The sequence below is a fragment of the Battus philenor genome, unplaced genomic scaffold (genome assembly GCF_028537555.1).
Source record: "Battus philenor isolate CCGP_79_NKW_IND1 unplaced genomic scaffold, ilBatPhil1.0.hap1 SCAF_20, whole genome shotgun sequence".
Taxonomy (NCBI): Eukaryota; Metazoa; Arthropoda; class Insecta; order Lepidoptera; family Papilionidae; genus Battus; species Battus philenor.
This window is the reverse complement of record NW_027181683.1, coordinates 5,257,462-5,280,300: the sequence shown is the minus strand read 5'-3', so window position 1 is coordinate 5,280,300 and position 22,839 is coordinate 5,257,462. Positions and strand designations below refer to the sequence as shown.

Below are 22,839 nucleotides of genomic sequence, written 5' to 3'. Positions count from 1 at the left end.
CTTCCGAGGAAAGAACGTACTCGTAGATGTGCGTCTAGCGCGAATCGATTAGTCATACATAATAACGAAAGTGATTTTTTGACTTCATTGTAATATACATTGGTGTTATGTGTATTTTAAAAATAGAAAAATAATAATATACGATCTTTGGGTTAAAGAAAAAAATGTTTCTTGGACAAAAATGTTTGGTATAATTGTACGGAACGTAACGAGATTGGATTCCCCCACAGATTTCCAATAGGACTCTCCTATAGGACTATGGGAAACTTTCGCTTGGCGGTTCGTGGTACCCACTAGAAAATTTTAAGATCCCTGCGATCATCCATTCTGCTCGCTATGTGGCTTCTTTACTTTCACTCAAACTTGCCAATCAACTTCTTCTATTGATCTCCTCATTTTATTTCGTAGAGAAATATCGAGCCTAACCATAGCTCCAGCTAGTCACTTAATCCAAGCGTACGTAAGCTTTCCAATGAGGCTTGAAGTGATAGTGATAGTGATAGTCTTCTTTTTATTGCCGTAAGTCATCACTGGTTCATCCAATGTGTCACCTTAGTTTTAAAGCATTGAGAGATATCGGACTAAAAGATGTAATAATGACATAAACATTATTATTAAATGTATGTATAGAGGCCTGTTTGATTTCTGGGGGTCTCGAATTTTTATGTCGATAGCATTGATCATTTGAAGGATTTTTCGCAATCTCTGCGCTCGGCTGCCGAATTATACCGGTTATGCGGAACTGAATCATTAAAATGGTTCGATTTAACTCGTCTTTGTATTGGTGACTAAGGGCAAACTTACACGTTTACGGACTTTTTACACAACAGGTATCTTTGTTACGAGTAAATAATAATGTTGTTTTTAATTTACACATTACTGGCGCATTGTTAAGATCAAACGTTGAATAAGTCATTGAAAACAACTTTAGTTTTTATTCCATCTTGAATTTTTTGGTCATTTCAAAATTGTACACAATATGCGCATGATTATTAATAAAAACTTCGCCAAAAATCCTTTTGGTGTAAAAAAAAAACTTAAATGATATTTAGTTTAATTTTCAGGGGAATTAATGGCTCAACCTCTGAATACTTTTGAAAATAATGACAAAAAAACCGCATTGAGTATGTTGTTGTTGCAGACCAAGAACACTCGCAGACATGCTATTTATTTTATGACGGGAGATCGCAATTTGGTTCTAGTTTCTATCAGGGTCTTCTGCCAGTCTTTTTGTGACGTATACAAGTGATCAATATAAATGATCCAAAGTAGATAATAATATATATTAAAAAAACTTTAATTATATGTTTATAAATAGCTAGAGCTGTGAAGTTATTTAGATGATTATAAAGGTGAAGATAAACGAAGTGCGATAATAACGCCAGGATATTCGCCTCACATCGAGCCCCCGTCAGCTAAGATGCACTGAACATTTATCACACTTATACTCATGACACGGCGGCCGCGCCCACTTAGCCAGGGGCAGTTCAAGCGAGGGCGGTCAGGAGAGGTCCGTGTCGGTCCCGACCGCTGAGTAGTCCTCGCTTCGTATTACTACACCACACCTCATTAACTACACTATACACCCACTACATACGGGCACAGTACCTCTTCGTGCGTAGGTTTCGATTTAGGGGGTAGGATAACCCAGCGTAAATATCAATTTCGATGAAGCTGTACAAAGCCTAAATAGCAGCATCATTTCAAACACATCAAATGCTAAAATGCAAGAAAAATGCAGTACGATAACTAATCTAATCGCATTTGAGATGATTTGTTGTAATTTATTGCAGCGTAATGGCGACTATATGGGCATTTCGCGTTGGCCAATATGCGTTGCTACATTAAAATGAGTTGTCCTAAATTACTTGCACTTACTCATTTAACTATCACTTTTGCATGTAATAATGTGTAACATAATTATAGGATTATGGTTTTAAATTCATGGTAAATTATAATAAGCGATGAAGATAATACAACTCCATAGTATGTTATTTTATTAATTATTATCTATTGTATCGATTATACGAATATTAATGTGCATAATTCAAATATAAACAAAATGGCGAGATATATCGATAGTTCCATAACTTTAATGTCACTATAATAACATTTAAGTAACTATATTCAAAATTGTTTAATAGCTTATAGCAGTGTCTAATAGTTTATAACATTATAAGCGCGTCACACGTTGTCACATGTCATAATTTAGATTATTCGACGGTATTTAATTATATAAGCCTTTATGTAAAAACGTAAAAAACTAGTTAACATATTTATAGCTCAGAAAACGATTGAAAGACACGTGAGGTCGCAAAAAATCTTCGTCAGCAGTTTAAGAAGTTATGATTCAAACTCCAAAAGTAGTAAAAAATTGTTTTGAATCAGCGCAAACGTGTACGAATACAACGCGATGTTATTATATTTTTAAAATATTACCTGAGAATTTCAATGAGTATGTTATTAATTAAAACACTTGTATTATTAAAAATACAATTTGACTTTTTTTGATGATTTCTTTATTTAAATAAAGATACTCTCATAGTTACTTACTGTTTAATCCTATACATAAGAAAAATTTGAAAACGGAATGTCAATTGTTTTGCCGAAGGAAAATTTGTACCCAAAGATATCTTCGGGTGTCTTTATAAGCTCGATGTTTCATCTTAGGTGCAGTTGATGCGTGGGCTTGCTTGTTTTTTTTTTGTATAACCTTTTGTGTATTGTAAATTTTACAATTAGTGTCATCTATAAAGTAAAACACAACAAGACGGTTATTTTTATACATTACACACAGGCAACTTGTTACGATATATTAACTTATCTTCAATTTATACTAGATGGCCGCCGGGGCCTTAAAGTTTCTGAGTATACGGGCCGGCAAGCGCAGCGTAGAACGGTGTCTCACATGGTGAACCAATAACCTTGTTAAAGTCAACTAAAGACGCTGGATACAGGTCGCTTCCAATCAGACTTAACCGCTTTAATCACGAGGTTGAGGTGGGCAAGAAAGTGGAAGAGGGAAATGTCGTCTCCTCCATGGGCGATGACAAATGTCCTGCGTTTTTGAGGTTACACAGAGAAGTGTTGCAGCAGACCATTGCTTGGAACCAGAGCTAAGATTAAAATAAATAAATGCTGCGAAATAAAACCAAATTTAGTAAGAAATGTAGACGATAAAGGAAAGGCGACGTATGAAGAAAGATCAGAACGTGAAGAAATGAAAAATTCTTTGAGGAACGGAGGATAGGAATTTGTGAGGAATGAAAGGGGAGAGAGCAATAGAATAAAAAAAGACTTTTTTTACATCCGCATTGTAGCGTCCCTGCCCCGAAAAAAGCAGAGAGAATGAGTATCATAAGAAACAAGTCCTAACGGAAATTTAAAAGAGAGGTGTATTTACAGCCGTGGACGTCATAAGTCTAAAGAGAGGATACTGCTACTGCTATATAGTTAACTTAAATAAAAGTAATGTCTTCTAACCAGCTATTGAATTATGTATTAATATATTAAAAGAGAAGCAGTTCTAAAAATTATTTTAAGTAGCGAATGTAGTTTTGTAATAATTTATTTCATTTGGCATTCAAAGATTAAAAATTATAAAATATGTTATGATTTAAAATACAACACGTGACCTTTATATTTAAACAAGTGATCGAAAATCAAATACCATTAGGTAAGATAATAATAAAAACATAAGAGTTATGTAAGTACTTTATGAATTATTAATAATCGTTTTATTATCCTAAGTTGAATAAAATAACAGGCGCTTGTTCTTAAAAAAACAGTCGTTTTTAATATTGTCGGTAAGGAAGTCAGATTATTATTTGAAAGAGTAATAGGATTTATTGTAAGAAAAGAGTTGGAGGTAGCTGTCAGTGAATGGAAACGTCAGTTACAGGCAGGCCTTCTGCTAATAGTAGCGAAAACATAATACATGGTGTGCAATGAACCTAATCAACTTGTATATCCTCTCATCATTGATGGACAAAAAGTGACCAGATGTGACGAGTACAAATATTTAGGTACCATGTTGTACAACTCAGGAAATTTGAAGGTAAATATACAACACCGAATCGCAACTAACTGGCTAAAGTGAAGAGAAGTAACTGGCGTTACCTGTGATCGAGGGATGCCAATTAAGCTTATAGGCCTGATATATAAGGGCATGATAACATCTGTTCTGACCTATAGGAGTGAAACATGGGCTACGACGTAAAGCCATTTCCGTTCAGTCCAAGTCAACGAAATGAAGATGCTTCGGTGGATGTGCGGAGTAACGGGGCTCGATGGAATACGCAACGAGTATATTGGCGGTAGCCTTGGGGTACGTGACATCGCCGATAAGCTACAAGAGAGTCGGCTTAGATGGTACGGACACGAAAAGAGAAAATCTCCTGAATACATCGGGGATGTCGTTGTGGATCTAAACATTTTTGGGTCCAGAAGAAGAGGAAGAACGAAAACAAGATGGGCAGATACCATAGCGAAAGACATGACTGCCTGCAAAGTTTCCGCGAACTACCTGTGCAATCGCGCAAGGTGGAGAAAGAAGATAATGAAAGCAGACCCCATGATCAGATGGGATTAATAATGCTTAGGAGAGGGAGAAGTTAATACGTTAATGTAGATTAAAAATAGTCAACGCTTTCTTAATTTGGAAAAATAATTATTTTACGGAGAAAGAAAAAATGGAACTTGAAAATATTTGGCGCTCGTTTTTGCACGTTCAAAATATATACAAACCTATATATGTATATTCTTTTTCTTCGTCGCTCACTGTTGTCAAAGTGGTCGTAACCGGTTCTGGTGCCCCCGCTGATCTCGTTATGGGTCGCCATGTAGCTTGGTGTTAGCGGAGTGAGAGCGTACATTTATTGAGTTTTTAATGAGATTTGTCCATCTTCCTGAAGAACGTCCACGACACCGCTTGACTTCCATATTACCTTGCACCACCAAACCTTTCACTGAGTCCAGAACACACTGTCCAAATTTCACAGTGATTGAACTGTGAATGAAATTCACAGTGTCCAAAGAACTAGAGAATTGTTGTTTGTACAATCATCGATAGCCTGTCTATCATATTGAGTTCTTTGAGGATCTAAACGTTGGTTCGACACGCCATCCTCGGGATTCTGAGATCTGTCGCCACATTTCAAGGGCTATGTACAAATACATATCTATACACATTTATTTATGTATATAATTAAGTTAAAACCGATAACATAAAGTAATATTTCCGATGTGTCAAATCAGATGACGGGGACTAATATTAGTCTTAGAATTTTAGTGTTGCCCCTCTGAGAGTTTAAATAAAACGAAAAAACTATAATGATGTATGTAGTGTCATTGCATGATAATCTTACTTCAGATGGTCGCTGGAATCTTAATGTTCCGTAATAGAGACTACCTAAAATGTGAACAACCGACTTTGTTAAGACGCTGGGTGCAAGTAGCTTCCATCCGATTCTCTTGGAAATTCATGGAGGAAGCCTGGCTCCATCGATGGCTGTCTCACGGCTAAAATGATGACGATACTCATATTTCTACATGCGATTTAATGATTCTTGATATATTATGTACCGCAGACACTATTTTAGTATTTTAGTAGATAAAAAAATAATATAACTTCTAAAAACGGGTAAACATCAGTGTGAAGGCATGTGTGTGTCCTTATTAAAACAACTATCATTTGAAATTAAAACCGGTATAAATTCTCCATTAAAAAAAAGTATTATTTAAGGTTTGGATTTAGAATAGGATGAATTTCCCAATGACGTAATTTTTTCCTAAGAACTTGTTCCATGAATGTCTTGTAATTAATAAAGAGATTACATTAAAAACCACAGTAGAGGTAATTAAGACTAAGCCTGAGGAGCGTTTAAGAGTAGGAATTCCGTGTGATTAAACACTCATAACGCAATTATATTTTGTTTCCTTATATGTAATGTAAGTGATTTTTTAGGAAGCGTTGAAATCTAACCACCGAGTGAATTGTGCGAACTTGTTTATAAAGTTTCCGCATCTGTGCTAAGCGTCATCATTATCATCACAATTTCAGCCATAGTACAACCACTTCTGGATACAGGTTTCCTTCATAGATTTTCAATAGGACCTGTTGGAAGCGACCCGCGTCCAGCGTCTTTCGATGACCTTGACGAGGTCGTCTGTCTAACTTGCTGGTACACGTCCTACGTATACCTTGTCAGTCCAGGTATCCACTTCAGAATCTGTAGGTCCCAGCCGCCATGTGGGCAGCTTACTAACTTGTAGTCTTAATTTTAAAATTTAAAGTTTCATGTACAGATTTTTTTTAATTACAAAAGATTTCAACTCTTTTACAATAATGAAAATCTTGATTATTTGCCTTTGTATTATCATGCAAAACATTACAGAAATGAATTGTGCTATTTTTCAAAAGATTAATTAACAATTGAATGGGAATGAACTGCTTTAAATACCGTATTAAGAATGTTTGTGGAAGTCACCGTATATTTTGAGCTATTCTCAGATATCGTAGCATTTTAAGTAGAGGGATATTATTACAGAGGAGCTTAATTGTATACTAAAATATCTATTAGTGGCTGCTGGCAAATTAAACTATTCTTTTAAGCTTCACTTGACGTACATAAGTAATGACGATATACAATTAATTTAAAGTGGAAATTAAGGTAAATAAATCAGTCAAAGCCTAACTTGGATCAATCTTTTGAGTTTTAACTGGAATATATATTCTAAAATTGTCGCAATATATTGACGCAACTATAAATCAGTAGCTAGTAATTGCTTAGTTACTGACATTCAGTCGTGTATTGCGGGACCAGTTTCACAATTCAGATCAGAGTTAAAGTTATGTTTGACTTCATATTCATAGAATTATAAAAAATGAGAAAATTAATAAGGAAGATGTCTTGTGACTTAAAAAAAGTATCTCAACATATAAATACAAGTGTTAGGAGGATTAAGCAACGAAGGTAAATAGTTTCTGAAAATAATTTTTACGTCAATACCCCATCAATAAATGTCAATGCCAATACCCCATCTATAAACGATGTGTATTATTATGAAGGGTCTGAATAAGTTTTTCCTTTGAATAGAAAAAAAATAAAAAGATATTTATTGAAATTCTTTACAGCTTTTTCCATAATTGAGATATTAAGAAAGTTTAACTTTAATTATATTGCGACAGAAAGTTTTCAGTTCTGCGAAAATTAAACTGCAGTATATTTTTTTGTAAACAATTTTGACATGACTTATATAGATTTATGATAGACATGCCTAAAAACATCACACCAAAGCAAAAACTATTTGTACAATAGCACCCAATTTTATAAAAAAAAGTTCACGAACATTGTGAGCGTATCAAAACAACTGCATAAATAATATTAAACATCTGCAATTCTCTACTAAGGCACCGTGGCACTGCTTTATGATTTTAACATAAACCTGCTAATCTTACAAATGATACGCTAAATTTCTAATAACAGATGTTATGGTTGGTATGAGCTGTTCGCATAGGTAACGATATTACTACTGGTCAGTTGTCTTTTCAAATATCATCTCAATAATTCTTCGCAAACATATAATTAAAATTTTTTACAATTATTATGCAACTATTTTTAAAATTAAGATCGAATAGTTTCGTATTTGAAAACTTATTAATCCACCCTTTTCCTTTCTTTTTGCATTTTTCTCCTTTCTTGTTAATTGTTGTTTTTTGTTTCTTTATTGACTTACTAGTTCTGTGTTTAATTACTGTTAAAGACAATTTTGTATATTGTCTACTATCGATTCATATGTAGTTTATTATTTATTATAAGGGAAATCGTGCTTTATTTAGTTCGTGATTGTTAACATTGAAATGTTCCACGTGCACTGTTAGTTATAGTTAAGTGTCTTGTCGGCATTTCCATAAAATGTGGTTTTTGTTGCCTGTTTCTTGGAATTTCCCACTATTTAATTTCATATTTTACCTACTTTTTGTGTTCTTTCCCTTATTAAGTCGTAAACAATAACCCACAAAGTAATTATTGCTGTCAAGTTTTTTTAAATTATATAAATTTGCGAGTGAATCATTGATTATCGAGTCTTTTATTTATAAACGTCACGGAAAGTTATACATGTAAGAAATTCGATCAATCTGTTGAGCTTTACGTACAAACAAGTTAGTTTAATTTTGAAGGTCGACCACACGGATTAATTGTAATATGACGTCTATTTTTTTGTATTTTTCCACTATTTATAATAGCAAATAACGCACATTTGTTGTAACATTTGTATACATAGAAAATACATAGCAGCAAAAACAGTTTTAGCTTACTAACAATATATTTGTCTGAGAAATACTAAAAATACGTTTTTAAATAAAGCTTGAAATATAGTAAAATTTGTCAAAATTTATTTTCCTAGAATAATTATTCTATTTTTGTGTAATTTTATATGTTTTTCGTTTAAATAATAAGATTTTATCTGCGGTATAAATAAACGTAAATACTAAACGTTCACATCAAATATATTTAAACGTCGAAAAAACATTTGTTGAGATTTTATTTTAGAAGTTTAAAACCTCTGTGGTTCATCACCGTTATTATAATCATATCAGCCGTCGAACGTCTACTATTTGATATAGGTATCTCCTGTAGATTTCCAATAGGACAGGTAACAAGCGGCAAGAATCCTTCGTCTACCGACGACTTTTCCGTCTTTTTTCTTATAACTGTTAACATGAAGAGAGATTAGTTAGACGTTAATGCTTGTCTATAAATTTCACCTTTTGTCTAAGATTACTGACGGTGTTATATGCAAAATCCTTCTTAATCATAACATTGGCTCGTGAATTAACAAAGGCAACGTTTTGTGGGGAGAAGAGCCTAGTAATGATATTGCATTATAAGCTGGCATATACTAACTATTCCTTTAAAGAAAATATGTGCGAGTTGTAGAAAGAAGAATCATCATCACCATGATATCACCAGGGACCGCTAAGATGATCGGTCTATCTAGTGGGGTGCCGCTGTGCCTATCGGCTCGTGCTCCCCATTCTTAGTCTCTTTGGGCCCCATCGGTTCCACATAAGATATTACCAAATATTCATGAATAGTTTAAAAAGAAATAAAATTGATTCACTTTTATTTTGTCTGGACTCACTCCACTAATAAATTCACATTCAAAAATTGTTGAACAAATTGATTTTATAAAAGAATTAAATTATAAATTAAAATTACACGAAACTACTAAAGTACGTTTGAAAATTTCTCAGAACACCAAATAATATCATCATAAAATAAATATTGACTACTATCATAATAGAATAAACTATTTTGGATGTTAGAATATGTCCGAAAATAAGCCTTGTTGCTATTTCGACAATACGGCTTATGGTCTCAATCTTTAACCATTCAGCTATTTTTATATATATATATATATATATATATATATATATATATATATATATATATATATATATATATATATATATATATATATATATACATAATAGAATAATATTTCATTTACAAAAGCATTTTAAAATAAATATTTAAGATGAATATTGTCTCCAACAGACATGGCGGTCATAGCGGCACCGGAACGCGCGGAATTGAAGCAGGGAGGCGATATAACATACCTGGATATGGTTGACGAAGCAAAAGCAATAGGAGACTCTGAGATACAGAAACTATTTGTTGGTTCTTCTATTTTTCTCACTGGGGGCACTGGTTTCCTCGGAAAACTTCTAGTGGAGAAATTATTGAGGTAAGTACTGCACTTTTTTGATTTATTTTACATTATACAAATGAGTTGTTTTAAAAAAAAAGATAACATAATAAATGACGTAAAAATAAATGTTATAAAATAATTTAAAATTAAGTTCCATGGGTAAGAGAGAAAGAGATCAAATCTCTGCTTGGAGTGGCACTAGGAGTCATGACGATATGCATTTAAATTCATTAGTTTGATTATTTAGAAAGTAAGACTTAAGCTTGTATTTAATATTGTCTGATGTTACTATCTCGTGGTAAGACTCCTATAGTCGATCAGCTCGCTATATGTACTATTAGCATGTCTCTAATTTATTTCTTTATAATCTTTAAGGATGAGTTTGAAAATCGAATTACCATTATTTAATTATTTTGAACATTAAATTTTATACGTATATGTTATATAAACGTAATGTTTATTTTTTCTCGTAATTGTATCCGATTGCTTACAAATATTACTTAAAAATATATCCTATTTTCCAATATTTGCGCAGCATTTCTAACTTTTAAATTTCTAAAATTTTCCTTCACGTGATCGTCCTAATCGACAGTTTTTTTATAATGTTTGTGCATTATCTCTTCTTAACAAAGACAACAGATGTAAGGTTAAATATAATTGTTCGTTGTAATGATATTATAAACGTAGCAAATGCGTCAGTATAAGTTCCTAGAAATTATTTCACCGTTGATTACATATTTTGTATTATTTATTTACCTCGGATACTATACAAAGTATACTACGTATTTTTCCACAGCAGAACAACCTTTTGGTTCATTTAAATTATAATTAATTCATTATTCATAGAATAGTTCTCCGCATATCGCAATGAATAATAAAAATACCATTTATATCAGATAAGAAATATAAATATTTTTATTGAATATCAGATTATTTTAATACACATTTTCTCACATAAAAATATATTAACAAAATACCTTAATTTATCTGACGCTATAGCTATTTGCTATTTAATGTACTATAACTTCTAGTTATGCTGCTAGCCGGTCTAGGCTTTGTGCAGCTTCATCGAAATTGAGCCCGTGGAAACAGAGGTTCACGGACTAAAAATTTTACCCTGGGGATCATACCCTTATTACGATGAAGACGTCCACACACGGAGAACTATAAACATGTTGGTTTATAGTGTAGTGAGTGGGGTGTAGTGTGTGTAGGACGAAGCGCGAGAGGACTACTCGGCGGTTGAGAGAGACACAGGCATCTCTGGATCGCCCGCCTAATGGTAGAAGATGCTCCGCCTCTGGGGGGAGAACAGGGCTATGTGGGATTCCTACTCACTAAAACCCCCCCGGCCTCCGCGCTATACGGGGGATCGCAGTATCTTCCGACCAGGGATCGTCACGCAGTCTTCCCTCGCGCCGTGCTATTTTTGATAGTCCATCCCGGGGTATGCGTGTATGGTTCACATTACCCCCGAAACCCTCTTGGTGCCATTACGATGATTCGAGACCACTTCAAACCATCGTCCGCCTCAGAGTCACCGACGCTGGTAGGAGTTTAGGGCCCCCACCCTAAACTTCCGCGACTCCGAAAGCCCCGTTTATGGTAAGGGAGCACCATTCACCGGAGGGCCATCGCGAGGCACGTCCCTGTGCTGATGGCGTCGTCTCTGAGTGGTATCTGTCCTCTGCTGATCCTGGTCGGCCGCCTCCTTCTGGACCGTGGCGGTCGGAAAGAAACCACGGCGCTCCACGCCGAAGACCCTCTTAGCATCGCCATCACGACTGCTGGCAAGGAAACGTCCTGTCCGATGTCATCTGCCAGGATCCGCTGCTCCGCCGCGTAACAGTCGACGCCAGGTAGTCCGCGAGCGTGTGCGAGGCGGAATCCTGGGCAGCCCCACCGCAGTGGAAGCAGTTCGCCGTCGCTTCGCGTCTAATCCTACACAGGTAATCACCGAAGCAACCATGCCCGGTGATCACCTGCGTAAGCCTGTAGGTGAGCCTTCCGTCTCGTCGCTGCATTCAGACCTCGAAGACGGGCAGAATCGCTCCAAAGACGCGTCTGCGCGCGAGGGCTTAGCGCGCCACGCCGCGAGCACCCCGCGTTGTTCCCGCCGTTTGACCGCCTCGAGTACTCGGTCCGGCTCGCCACCGCCGTCCTGGCGTAGGGTGTGGACTCGATCGTAGACCCTCGCATCCATCTCCGCCAGAATGTCCAAGGGCGGAAAGCGCGCCAGAACTGTCGCCGACTCGAACGATATTGTGCGATATCCGCGTACGATCCGTATGGCTATCCTCCGCTGGACGCTGTAGATCTTAGTTCTACAGCGTTAAATAGCTAGCCTTCTTGCGTATACGGGCGCCCTGTACAAAGCTACGAACCGCACGACCCCTGCATAGTAACGGCGGACTTCCTCCGTGGGTCCCTCGAGATTAGGCAACAGTCTGAGCATGGCACCCGCTATCCTCTTAATCCGGGGGACGAGGCGATCGAAGTGCTCTTCGAAGCCTCAGCGACTGTCCAGAGTGAAGCCGAGGTACTGCCTGTACCGCCCCACCGTGACATCGTGCTCACCGACGCGAACGCGCGAGTCGGGAGGTTACCTCGTTCGAGGCAACCGGTGAAACCGTAGCGCCTCGATCTTATTTGGCGCTATTTCCAACCCCTTCCCGCGTATTTTGGCGACGGCGACTTCCGTCCCAAGCTCGGCGAGCTCCCTGGCCCTCTCGAAGTTGTCCTCGCTGGCGACCACCAGCGTGCCGTCGGCGTAACAAATGACGCTCACGCTAGCGGGGAGACTGACTCGCAGAACCTCTCTCGCAGTCCTAAGACCGACCCCTGCGGCACTCCGCGCTTAATCTCCCTCCGGTTCCTCCTTCCGTCTTGGTCCATGTACACGATGTACCTGTCTCGCAAGTAGTCGCCGATGACGCCTCGCAGGCAGAGAGGGATCTAGTGCTGGATCAGTCCCTCCCTCGCCTAACAGCCCTTGCCTCACGCCGTTAGGGGGGGACAGTGCCTAGTCACACGCGGACCGCGGCCCCGCCCCGAGGCGGGGGGTAACGGTGACGACGCGCGACTGGTATCGGAACGCGGAAATGCAGGGCAGGCCGACAGATGTTGATCGATCACGAGGCGCGGGTGCGGCTTGCTTCTTGACTTGGCATGACGAAGGGGCCGTCCAGACCGAAACAACAGGTGCAGCGCAGTCTGCGACCGTTCACAGACTGAACGTGCGTTCACTACCGGTTTCTCAGGGACGACTTTAGACGTTCCCTATCAGTTAGAAACAATAGTCTGCTACTAAGGGAGCTACTAAGGGAGGCGGGGAAGTCTGGAGACACTTCCGACATTCCAAACGCTGATCGCAGGGTTTTCTTGCACTTAGGTGCAAGAAGGCGAATACTACGTCGGCAACTACGGGACACAGGAAAGTCCGAAGACACTTCCGACACTCCAAACGCCAAGCGTAGCGAATCCGTGCGCAGGGGCATAGAATTTAACGGGCTGCAACAGCAGAGAGGGCGGCGGGAAAGTCCGGGGACACTTCCGCACTTCTAAACACTGTGTGCGGGAATTCCTTGCACCGGGGTGCATGGCAGCGAAACTAATTGCAAGTCAGCAATACGGGTGGCGGGAAAGTCGGGAGACACTTCCGAACGCTCCAAGCGCCGAGCTCGCAATGTTATCTGGTATATATAATATTATGTTTATATCCTCTACTCTCTTTCATTCTCTGCTTCCTAAATCTTTACCATGGACAAGAACAAAGTCAGAATCAAAATCAGAAAGAGATCCGAAGAAGAAGCAAGGTCAAATTCGTAGATCGAAGAATTTTTCTTATTGAACTGGCTGTGGACGAAGCATGTCGCTCGTGCAAACGATGGCTGTTGGCGTCGAAAAGTTCGTATGGAGCAATCATGAGCCGGTAGACGCGGCGTGGGTTGGCCCCCAACTAGGTGGTCCGATAACATAGTTAAGGTTGCGAGAAATCGCTGGATGCGGACAGCTCAAGACCGGTCATCATGGCGATCTTTGACAGTGAGCTGTGCCTTGTATCGGCTGAAAACAAGAAGAATATGAAATATTCCAGATGGCCTCAAAATAACGAGATAATTTCGATTTATTAATAGTTCGCAACCATAATAGTCCACACTTAGGCAGAAGAAAATTCGCCAACACCTATTACATATAATGCGCCACGTTCACGTTACGAGGATTTTGTTTTAGGAATGTAACTGCCATTTTACTTTTACCAGAACCTGTTTAAAATAGAAAGTTTTTTTTTTTATCGCAAAAACATATATAGCTTATAAATAAAACAACGATGTTATGCTTATACAATTCAAAATATAATATTGAAAAGCACTTAAAAACATCCATTGCTAAACGTTAAAAGTTTATCTGTTATTCATTAATCTTTATTAAGATAAACAAGGTACGGTAGCAGAAATAGTGCTTCGTTTGGCATTAAGAACAAAGCGTAAAAACTAATGATCTTACATTAATAATGTAGTTATTCTTAAAAAGTTTTCTGATTGAAATTGATATTTTGACTCCTTGATAAAAATGTTGTTTGCGTTGTAAACGATTATGTCTTAATCATAACTGATCGATGTATTTCAGTCAATGGCAGTTATTAATGAGAGCTCAGCTATTTGGTTGCAAATCGCGAAACAACTTGATAAATATTAATATATTGCAAGAAATTTTAATGGCGAAAGATCGAGAACATTTCGACGCTAGAGTCAAAAATAGCTGACTTTACTCGCTTAAAGAGATGAAAATGAATGTAGATAGTATGTATTTATTCATATTTTTATCCGGCTAGCATTTTTTACATTGACTATTTGTATGTCATGAAAAGAATACTAGTAGAGCCCAACTTGGTAGAAATTATAGTCAGATTGAGCTATCCTGAAATGGATTTCCAAGTTGATGCTACGAGGGATCGAATCACACCCTGATTAGAGAAGGGGTTCGCCTTCAGCAAATTTTTTTTTCAATACCACCACAATAACGATAATACAGTAGACGTTTCAGTCCATAGACACGCACTTCAAGGCGTAGATCGTCCCCAAAGATATCTATAAAGGGATTTATCTTAATCGTGAGGTTGGACAGGGGGCCTGGCGCTTGCATTGTACTCATACGCAGAAGACACTAATGTCCATACTCTAAATACTTGTTTGTAAGCAGTGGCAATCCTAAATAATTAGAGCACAAAATGTGAATTGTGTCCTCCCAGGGTACGCCTACGACTGAACTCACGACTTACGATCGCAAGTCTCATTTCTCTACCTCTAAGCAACTAGTGATCTGCTAATGTAGTAGTAGAGCAATTCATTAATTAGTTTTAAACTTCTTAAATATAGTACTTGATAATTCAAAAAAATTACATAGAAATATATTGTAACATTGTATACAGTTGCTCACAAAGAATTCATTATTTTTAAAGAGTTTGGTGAAATTATTTATCTTAATTTCTAGTGCTAATTCTGATAATAAGACAATGTAAAAGAATAATCATTTTAATATAGTTCTAGAATTAATGGTTAACGTCTGGATTTCTATTCAGAAAACAGTGATGATCAAACTAAACTAACACTTTAAGCCAATGTTAAATTAACATTTTATTACTTTATACTGCATGTTGAATAATGTGAAGGATGCATTAACTTTATGTTGTAGGAAATGAATAAGGCATTCAATAAAGCGTTTAGTTTTATATCCGAGTTGATCCACGTGTCTTTACAGAGCTGACTTAGTTTCGCTTATGGTTACGTTACCTTGGACTTTATCGCAGTGGATGTTTGAGTTATCAGAAAAAAATAACAATTGAGGTATTTAAACTTACTCAAAACTTATGGTTAACATTTATACATAATATTGTTGTAAAAATGTCCTAATTTTTTAATGAAGTTAATAATTTAAATTAAATCAGGCCTAAATTTAGATTACATTTTTGTTATTGTATATCGTTAAGTTTTTCCGCATTCCTATTCTATTCAAATTTTAAAACCTGGCGCTTTTAACATTCCATTTTTTGACAGCTTAAAATAGATATTGATTTTGTTTGATTAAAAATAGGTAATGCAAAAGAAAGACAGAATCGTAGATATCAATTTACTGCTATAACTGACATAAAATTCATAATAAGCACTAAGAACTGAATGTTACATTGTTAAATAATTAAGTCAAGTTTTGAATTTCGAATACAAAAAAATTCCCTGCTTCGTACGGTTGAGTCGCCCGCGGTCATTATCAATGCTGACGCAAAATTTTACGCAAATTTGCATCTGAATGTAAAAAAGTTTGCTTTCAAATTGACCTTAACATTTTGTGCTAAAGAAGAGACAAAAAGATAATTAAAAAAATATTATAAACACTACGTCATCAATGTTCTGAGCGCGATCATATCCTTAAAACATTTTTTAATGGCTTGGGATTTCAAACTCAACTAATTTGCGAAAATATTGCAAGAGTTGTGTGATTTTTTTTCTCCAATAATGATTGCAAAGAGCACTCGGGTATAAAACAAATATTAGCTATATATACTTTGTTAACCATAAATTAATTATGAACTCATTAGACTCGATGCAGCTCTCGTTTATATAACGAAATATAAAAATGTATAGTTTACACTGGACTAGATTGTATTGGGATGGAGGATATCTGTAGACGAACGAAAGTACTTGATATTCCCAGGCGGATTGGCAAGTTTTTATTTCTATTAATAAGGCCCTTTCTTTTTTTTAATTTTTTTTGTTAGCACCATCACCTTTGTTTTGTAAGGGGGCGAACCTAAGTTTGTTTCTGTCTACCTACCTATTTACATGGGCGAGATCTTCGTTGGCCTTACTAGAGATATACTGTGCCCTCTGCCCCGAGAAGACCAGCACGATGTCATCTGCAAACGCCTGGCAGTGTGTTTCAGTCTTCCTCACCTCCTCCAAGAGGGGGTTGATGAGGAGGGTCCAGAACGTTGGGCCGCTTACGGATCCCAGCATGCACCCCTTGGTGGTACCTCTGATCAACTCTTCCCCCGCATACCGTACGGACGTCTTACGAGTGCTAAAATAGCTGTCGACAAGGCGCCACAGATTCACGGGGAAGCGAGTCTCTGCCAGTCCGCACCTTATAGCAGGCCACCAGGCGTTATTGAAGACTCCCTCTATGTCCAATGATTCCAGCACTGCAATCTCCTTCTCCTTTAACCGAGTTTGCAGATGCTTGACCAGGGCATACAAGGAGTCTTTAATAGACCATTGCGGCATAAAGCCGTATTGGTGGCGACTGATGTAAGGCGTGGTGTACCACCGGATCCTACGAACCATTATCTTTTCCAGGACCTTGCCTAGAATGGGCGAGAATCCGATGGGCCTGTAGGACTTCGGGTGCGCGTAGTCTTCCTTATCCGGCCTCCCTAATACCACAATCACTGCCTCTTTCCACCTAGTGGGCGAGAGAGGGAGAGAGCGAGATACCGGTTGGAAAGCGCGAGCACCAGAACAGTGTCCACGGCGACCACTGCACGGCAGATGTCTGCAGTGAGTCCGTCTGCACCAGGTGCCTTCTTGGCATTAAAGGTCGACACGGACCATCGGAGCTCCACCATCGTAAACGGGGTGTCGCATGTTTCGTCATGGCCCTCCTGTGTTGACTTCATCGGATTGCGCTCTTACAGCACTGTGGTCCACATTGTCCTCCCGGGGGTTATCCTCCGAGAAGAAAATCTCCGCCAGCAATCTGGCTGATCCGGCTGCGTCCAGAACTTGACCAGACCGGACAAGGAGGACGTCCTCTTGCCTCACTCCCATACGACGTATCACTCGATAGATCCCGTCCCACGTGGTCTCGCGATCCTGCCTCTCGCAGAACCGCTTCCAGCTTTGTCTGGTCTGAGCGCGTCAAGCTTCGAGGAGATAGACTTCCTTTGCGTCGACATACTCGCGCTAGGCCTTACGGGCCGGCCTCGCGTACCTGATTCGTCTCTTTTTCCTTAAGACATCAGCCTTAAGGAGAAAGAGCTAATCCAATCACTGGGGCAATTCTGCCCTCCTACGCTTGGAGACCTTCTCCAGGACTAATTCGCAGGCGTCCCCTACAGTTTCTACATACCGACCGATCATGCTATCCAACGCCCCCTTTTCGGTGATGTTCTTCACCTCGGTAGGTGTCAGATCGCGATCCGACAGTTCGATGGAACTCGCCTCAGTCTACCCTACAGGTAGTGAACTTCCCCGTGGTTCATCTGACGTCAATGCCTTGGGACCTTACAAGTTTTAGACTGAACATTATTGCCCTGTGGTTGGAGGATTGGCAAGTTGAAATGGCAGTAGGTAAGTTACATAGTGCTCAGAACACCTGACCGCTCGGGCTTTTAAGTCCTAGAGTGAAGTCCACGGAAGGGCAAGCACAACATGTGGCTAAACGCTTTTGATTAAATTATTCTAAATATTGTCGAAGCAAGCTCGACGTCGAAGTCCGCTCTTGTGAGACTTGTGATTGAATCTTTTGGTTGTGAGTGGACTTCCACTTGAACACCTGGTCAGATCTAGTTAACGTCGTCGCTAAACGCTGGATATAGGCTACTCCTTATTGGTCTTATTGGAAATTTTTGAGAGAGACCTATGTCCAGTAGCGGTCGTTTTACTGCCGAAATGATGATGATAATGACAAGTTTCAATTGCACAAAGGCGAGTTACTATACAGGTTTTGTATACGTATGCTTGCTTAAATTATAATTTGTATTCTATGTAATTGACTTGATTAGTAAAATAAATAGCTCCTGGCTAAAAATAGTACTGCGGTCGACGAAATTTAAGGTCTTTATTTAAAAATTAAAAAAAATTCTTGTCTTATAGTTATTCTTTCTTATTACAGCAACGAACATCGATAATTTATGTCATATGTTTGTGACCGATTTTGTTTATAGTTTTATTAATTTATGTTATACTCATAAGAAAAATGTACATTCGAAAAATTTGAAAAAATAGGCTTTTTTTAAAGCGATAATTTGTGTTTGTGCAGAGTGTGAACGGATAACCCACTTAAGGTCGTTGCAAAACGCTGGGTGCAGGCTGATTTTGACAAATCGTTTTTCAAATAAAAGCTTGAACAAATGATTGTTGCATTTGAAATTTGCATATTCCCTGACATTCCCTTTACCCGTAGGAATGCATACAATGACTTGTAAATATACGACAAGGCGTAAAAAGTTAGATTTAAATATAATTTGAATATACCTGTTGTATATTTATGACTATACCACATTATTTAATGTTTTTTTTAATAGCCATGAACGTGATTCGTGATTTGCGTTATGGTAGCGTTTTTTTTTTATAACAAAGCATAAATTATTATCTAAACTACGCATATTAATATTATTAGTTTTGTATATTAAGTAAACAGAGAGTCACCTTTTTGTATGTTGGTTTACAAAAGTAACTATAGGCTTGTATCCGTTATTTCTAATTACACACTATATTTATTCATGTGGCTTACACGTCAAATGGGTCCGTATTGACTTGCATGTTTAATGGGGAATATAATAACACGTCATATAACAGCTAAGCACTATATAAAACTCCATCGTAAATATTTTGCAATATCTTAGAAAAACCATAATCGCCGTATAGGTTTCCCCTATAGATTCTTAATAAGAACGGTTGGAACCGGCCTGCTTCCAGCGTCTCCCAAAGACCTGAACAAAGTCTTCTGTCCCTCACGCTGAGCTCGCACTTCCGAGGTTTTCAATTCAGAATCTTTAGGTCTTAATTGCTATCAGTTCTGCGCGCTATGTGGCTTACCTACAGCCATTTTAACCTGATATTCTGTTAAGCTAATAACACTTTTTTAGATCATTAAAATAAAAAAAGATTAATGCCAGCTATTTTTGATATACTTCTGCCTAAAGAGTTATAATTGGTCCTTTAAAATGCTAAAATATCTGTGGCTTTACACAAAAAGCCAATATTGGTGTGTTTTTACCCAAGACCTTGAAATACCAAAGTTAAAATAGATTAATTCAATAATTTTTCTAGCTTTACCACATTCTTGGTACAGAGGAATGTTAGAAATATTATTAGTTACCAACGACGGTATAGATAGCTCAACTCATCTTGTGCGCTGAGTTACGTGCGCGTTGAACTTGTAGAGATATAGTGCGTGGCAGAAGGTACAGTCCAAGTACTTTCGTTTTACTTTTACGAAAGTGTGTATCTACACATATATTTTTCAAATTTGGTCACACTATACTACGTTATTAAGTAAATGCGTCTTTATATGATCCTAATTTGTACAATACTGTTCACAGAATCTTACTACCACGACTATAGCCAAATTCGTCTTAAAATATTCTTTATGACAAGATAGTTGACCGGTCGACTGCCATTTGTGCTGGGTTGCACATTAACAAGCACAAGTAAACATATAGCCGCGCGGATGAAATATAGAGAAATACATACTTAGAAGGCAGTTTTACTAAACGAACTCACACTTATTTGAATAATACAATAAGTAATGTTAAACTAAGTAACCATTTTTCCTCTAACCACTCACATAAAATGTGTTTACACTTTAAGATTGTAACAATATTCAAGTAAACTACATTTATCATAAAAACATTATTTCATATATTTATTTCTTTGTATACGACATCGTTTATTTGTAACCTTAGTAAACAAAATGATACATTAAAATAATTATGTGTTATATTTCTTGTTATTGACCTCTATACTGGCATAGAAGATAAATAAATTATAACTTAATTATGCCTATTTATGCTTATTATGCTCTGTTCATGAAGTTATATCCATTGAGTGTGAATGACAAAAAATATCGACATGCACGAAGCCATTTTAGATTTCTATTAAATTAAAAATTATACAATAAATTCGATCAAAGAATATAATTACATCTTTATTTAACATTTTAACTAGAAGTATTAAAAATATTATATATGTTTTTGGATATGTTCGTAACACTTTATAGTAAATACTTTAAAAGTGATATCATCATTTCAGGATGTAATAAACGAAAAGTATCGTGTACCATGAAGCATTACATTGAAAATATTATATACATTATTATCAAAACCTGGCAGTTTAGGAAGTAGAAATCTTATTTTTGTGAGAAATCGTTGTTTGCTATTGTTTATTAAATCAATAAACACAATGATTACTCTGAATACGTTTATTTAATTCTCTCTTGTCAATTGTAAAACAGTCAATAATTTTTGACACTGCAATGTTAGTGGATTATTTATAAAATCAAGATTAGGATTATAGGGGCTATTTATAATATTACGTTACATGGAATTTCACTTTTTTACCCCTCTCCTTTTCATTGTCACACCGCGTTACACTTTCTGCGAATCAAAGTAATGTAATAGATATTCGCCGTATGGGTCTGGAGTAGAACAGACCTTGCTGGCATGGCAGCAATGTTCTCTGCGTGCCATAACATCACATTCCGGTCGCCAACCTTCCTGCTAAATGTGGCGATTATGACATATCTCCTCATAGATATCACATAAAGTTAAAGTCACGGGAAATCGCTGGGCACCGTGGCGATCTTTTGGTCTATGCCCAGCAGTGGGTGTCTATCGACTGACATGGTGCCCAGCAAATATCTAAATTAAAAACTAGTAAATAATTTCTTAATGCTGTCATGTTCACGGGTTTCTTAAATATGTCATGTCTATAATCATCATTGAAGTATCTTAATATTGATCATTACTTTTTGAACCCCTCAAACCTGATGTTACTTCGTGTCACAAGCGACCACTAATCGATTACCTCCAGAGCCAAAAACCTTTTAAGTAAAGTCTCACTTTCGTCAATATGATTTTTAAATATATAAATACAATCCCACATAATAGGATGTGTAAAGGTCCTTCCACATCGAAGCTGCGATTCCACTCGATTTCCCCGTATCGCATCGCCACATGTTGCACAACGCACAAGTCAAGGTTGTCTGACGACGTGCGATTGAGGCCGGACGCAGTGAAATTATTAATTAAAGAAATCACCTGGGACCCAATACAAATGACCTGCAAGGACGATGCCTGCCTACAAAAGTATATATTCTAATTGCTTTGAGGTTTTTTACTGATGTACAATCGGAATTAATAAATTCTGTTTCAAAATATTTAACTAAATACTTTAGTTGGGTAGCTGTCCCTCGCCCGCTTTACATATCCCACATTTTTGTAGGTGTAATATCATAAAATCTATTCTTAGTTATTTTTACATTTAAAAAAATATCATAATTTTATGTTTACATATAGGAGTTATAGTAAGAAAATATTTATTTTTAATCAACGTCATCTGAACCCCTCTTTCGGGAGGACCCTTTTTAAAAAAAATCTTAGCTATCTTCGTAGTAAAAAGAATATTCCTACCAAATTTCAAATTTCTCAAACCTTTCGGTTCGGGAGATATGATAAGTATACAGGTGGAAACCTCGAATATATATAAATAGAACCTTTTTTATGTCATGATACTACGATTTACATAATTTATAGACTATACAAATTAGTAGTTCTCATACGAAGTTATTTGTCATCATAATTCGTTGAAGGTTTTCTATTGGTATTCATTCACATATAAACAATGACATCTAAATAACATTTATTAAACATTATTTTTATAACTAATGTAAAGTTTTAACTAACATGTATAACCAGTAAAAATAATTTGAATAATATTTAGAACGATAATTGTGTTTAAAAATATCATTCGATGTACATACCTGTGTATCAGCCTGCACTTGACCTAGAAATCGCAATTTCTCAACTTAGCTAAATCAATCTAGCGTTATATTTAAATTAATGTCTCTATATACGATGAATTGGTAACTTTTCATATTATATTTAAAATCATGCGTAGTCAATAACTATACGTTGCAATCGTGACAGATAAAGAATCAAAAAAATAATAAAGATTTTTACAATAGAAATTTATAGTTTAAAATGTACAACAACTATAGATACATATAAAGCCATTCAAAATTTATTGTTTATATGTATGCTACACGGTCGAATTCCAAGACATTAATAAAACAAAAGAAAACCGTTCAACCAAATGACTAAAGGAAATAAATGTTTTGGTCGTG

General features: G+C 37.0%; 1 protein-coding gene across 2 annotated transcripts in view; it reads left to right on the top strand.

Moving 5' to 3' along the window:
* Positions 1 to 22,839, top strand: part of LOC137922669 (fatty acyl-CoA reductase wat-like) — a 57,558-nt gene that overhangs the window by 13,484 nt on the left and 21,235 nt on the right. For both annotated transcript variants that reach the window (XM_068765686.1, XM_068765685.1), the window contains one exon: positions 9,564 to 9,753. In XM_068765686.1, coding sequence (XP_068621787.1) covers positions 9,566 to 9,753 — 188 coding nt within the window. In that variant the 5' untranslated portion in view covers positions 9,564 to 9,565. The remainder of the gene's footprint in view (positions 1 to 9,563; positions 9,754 to 22,839) is intronic.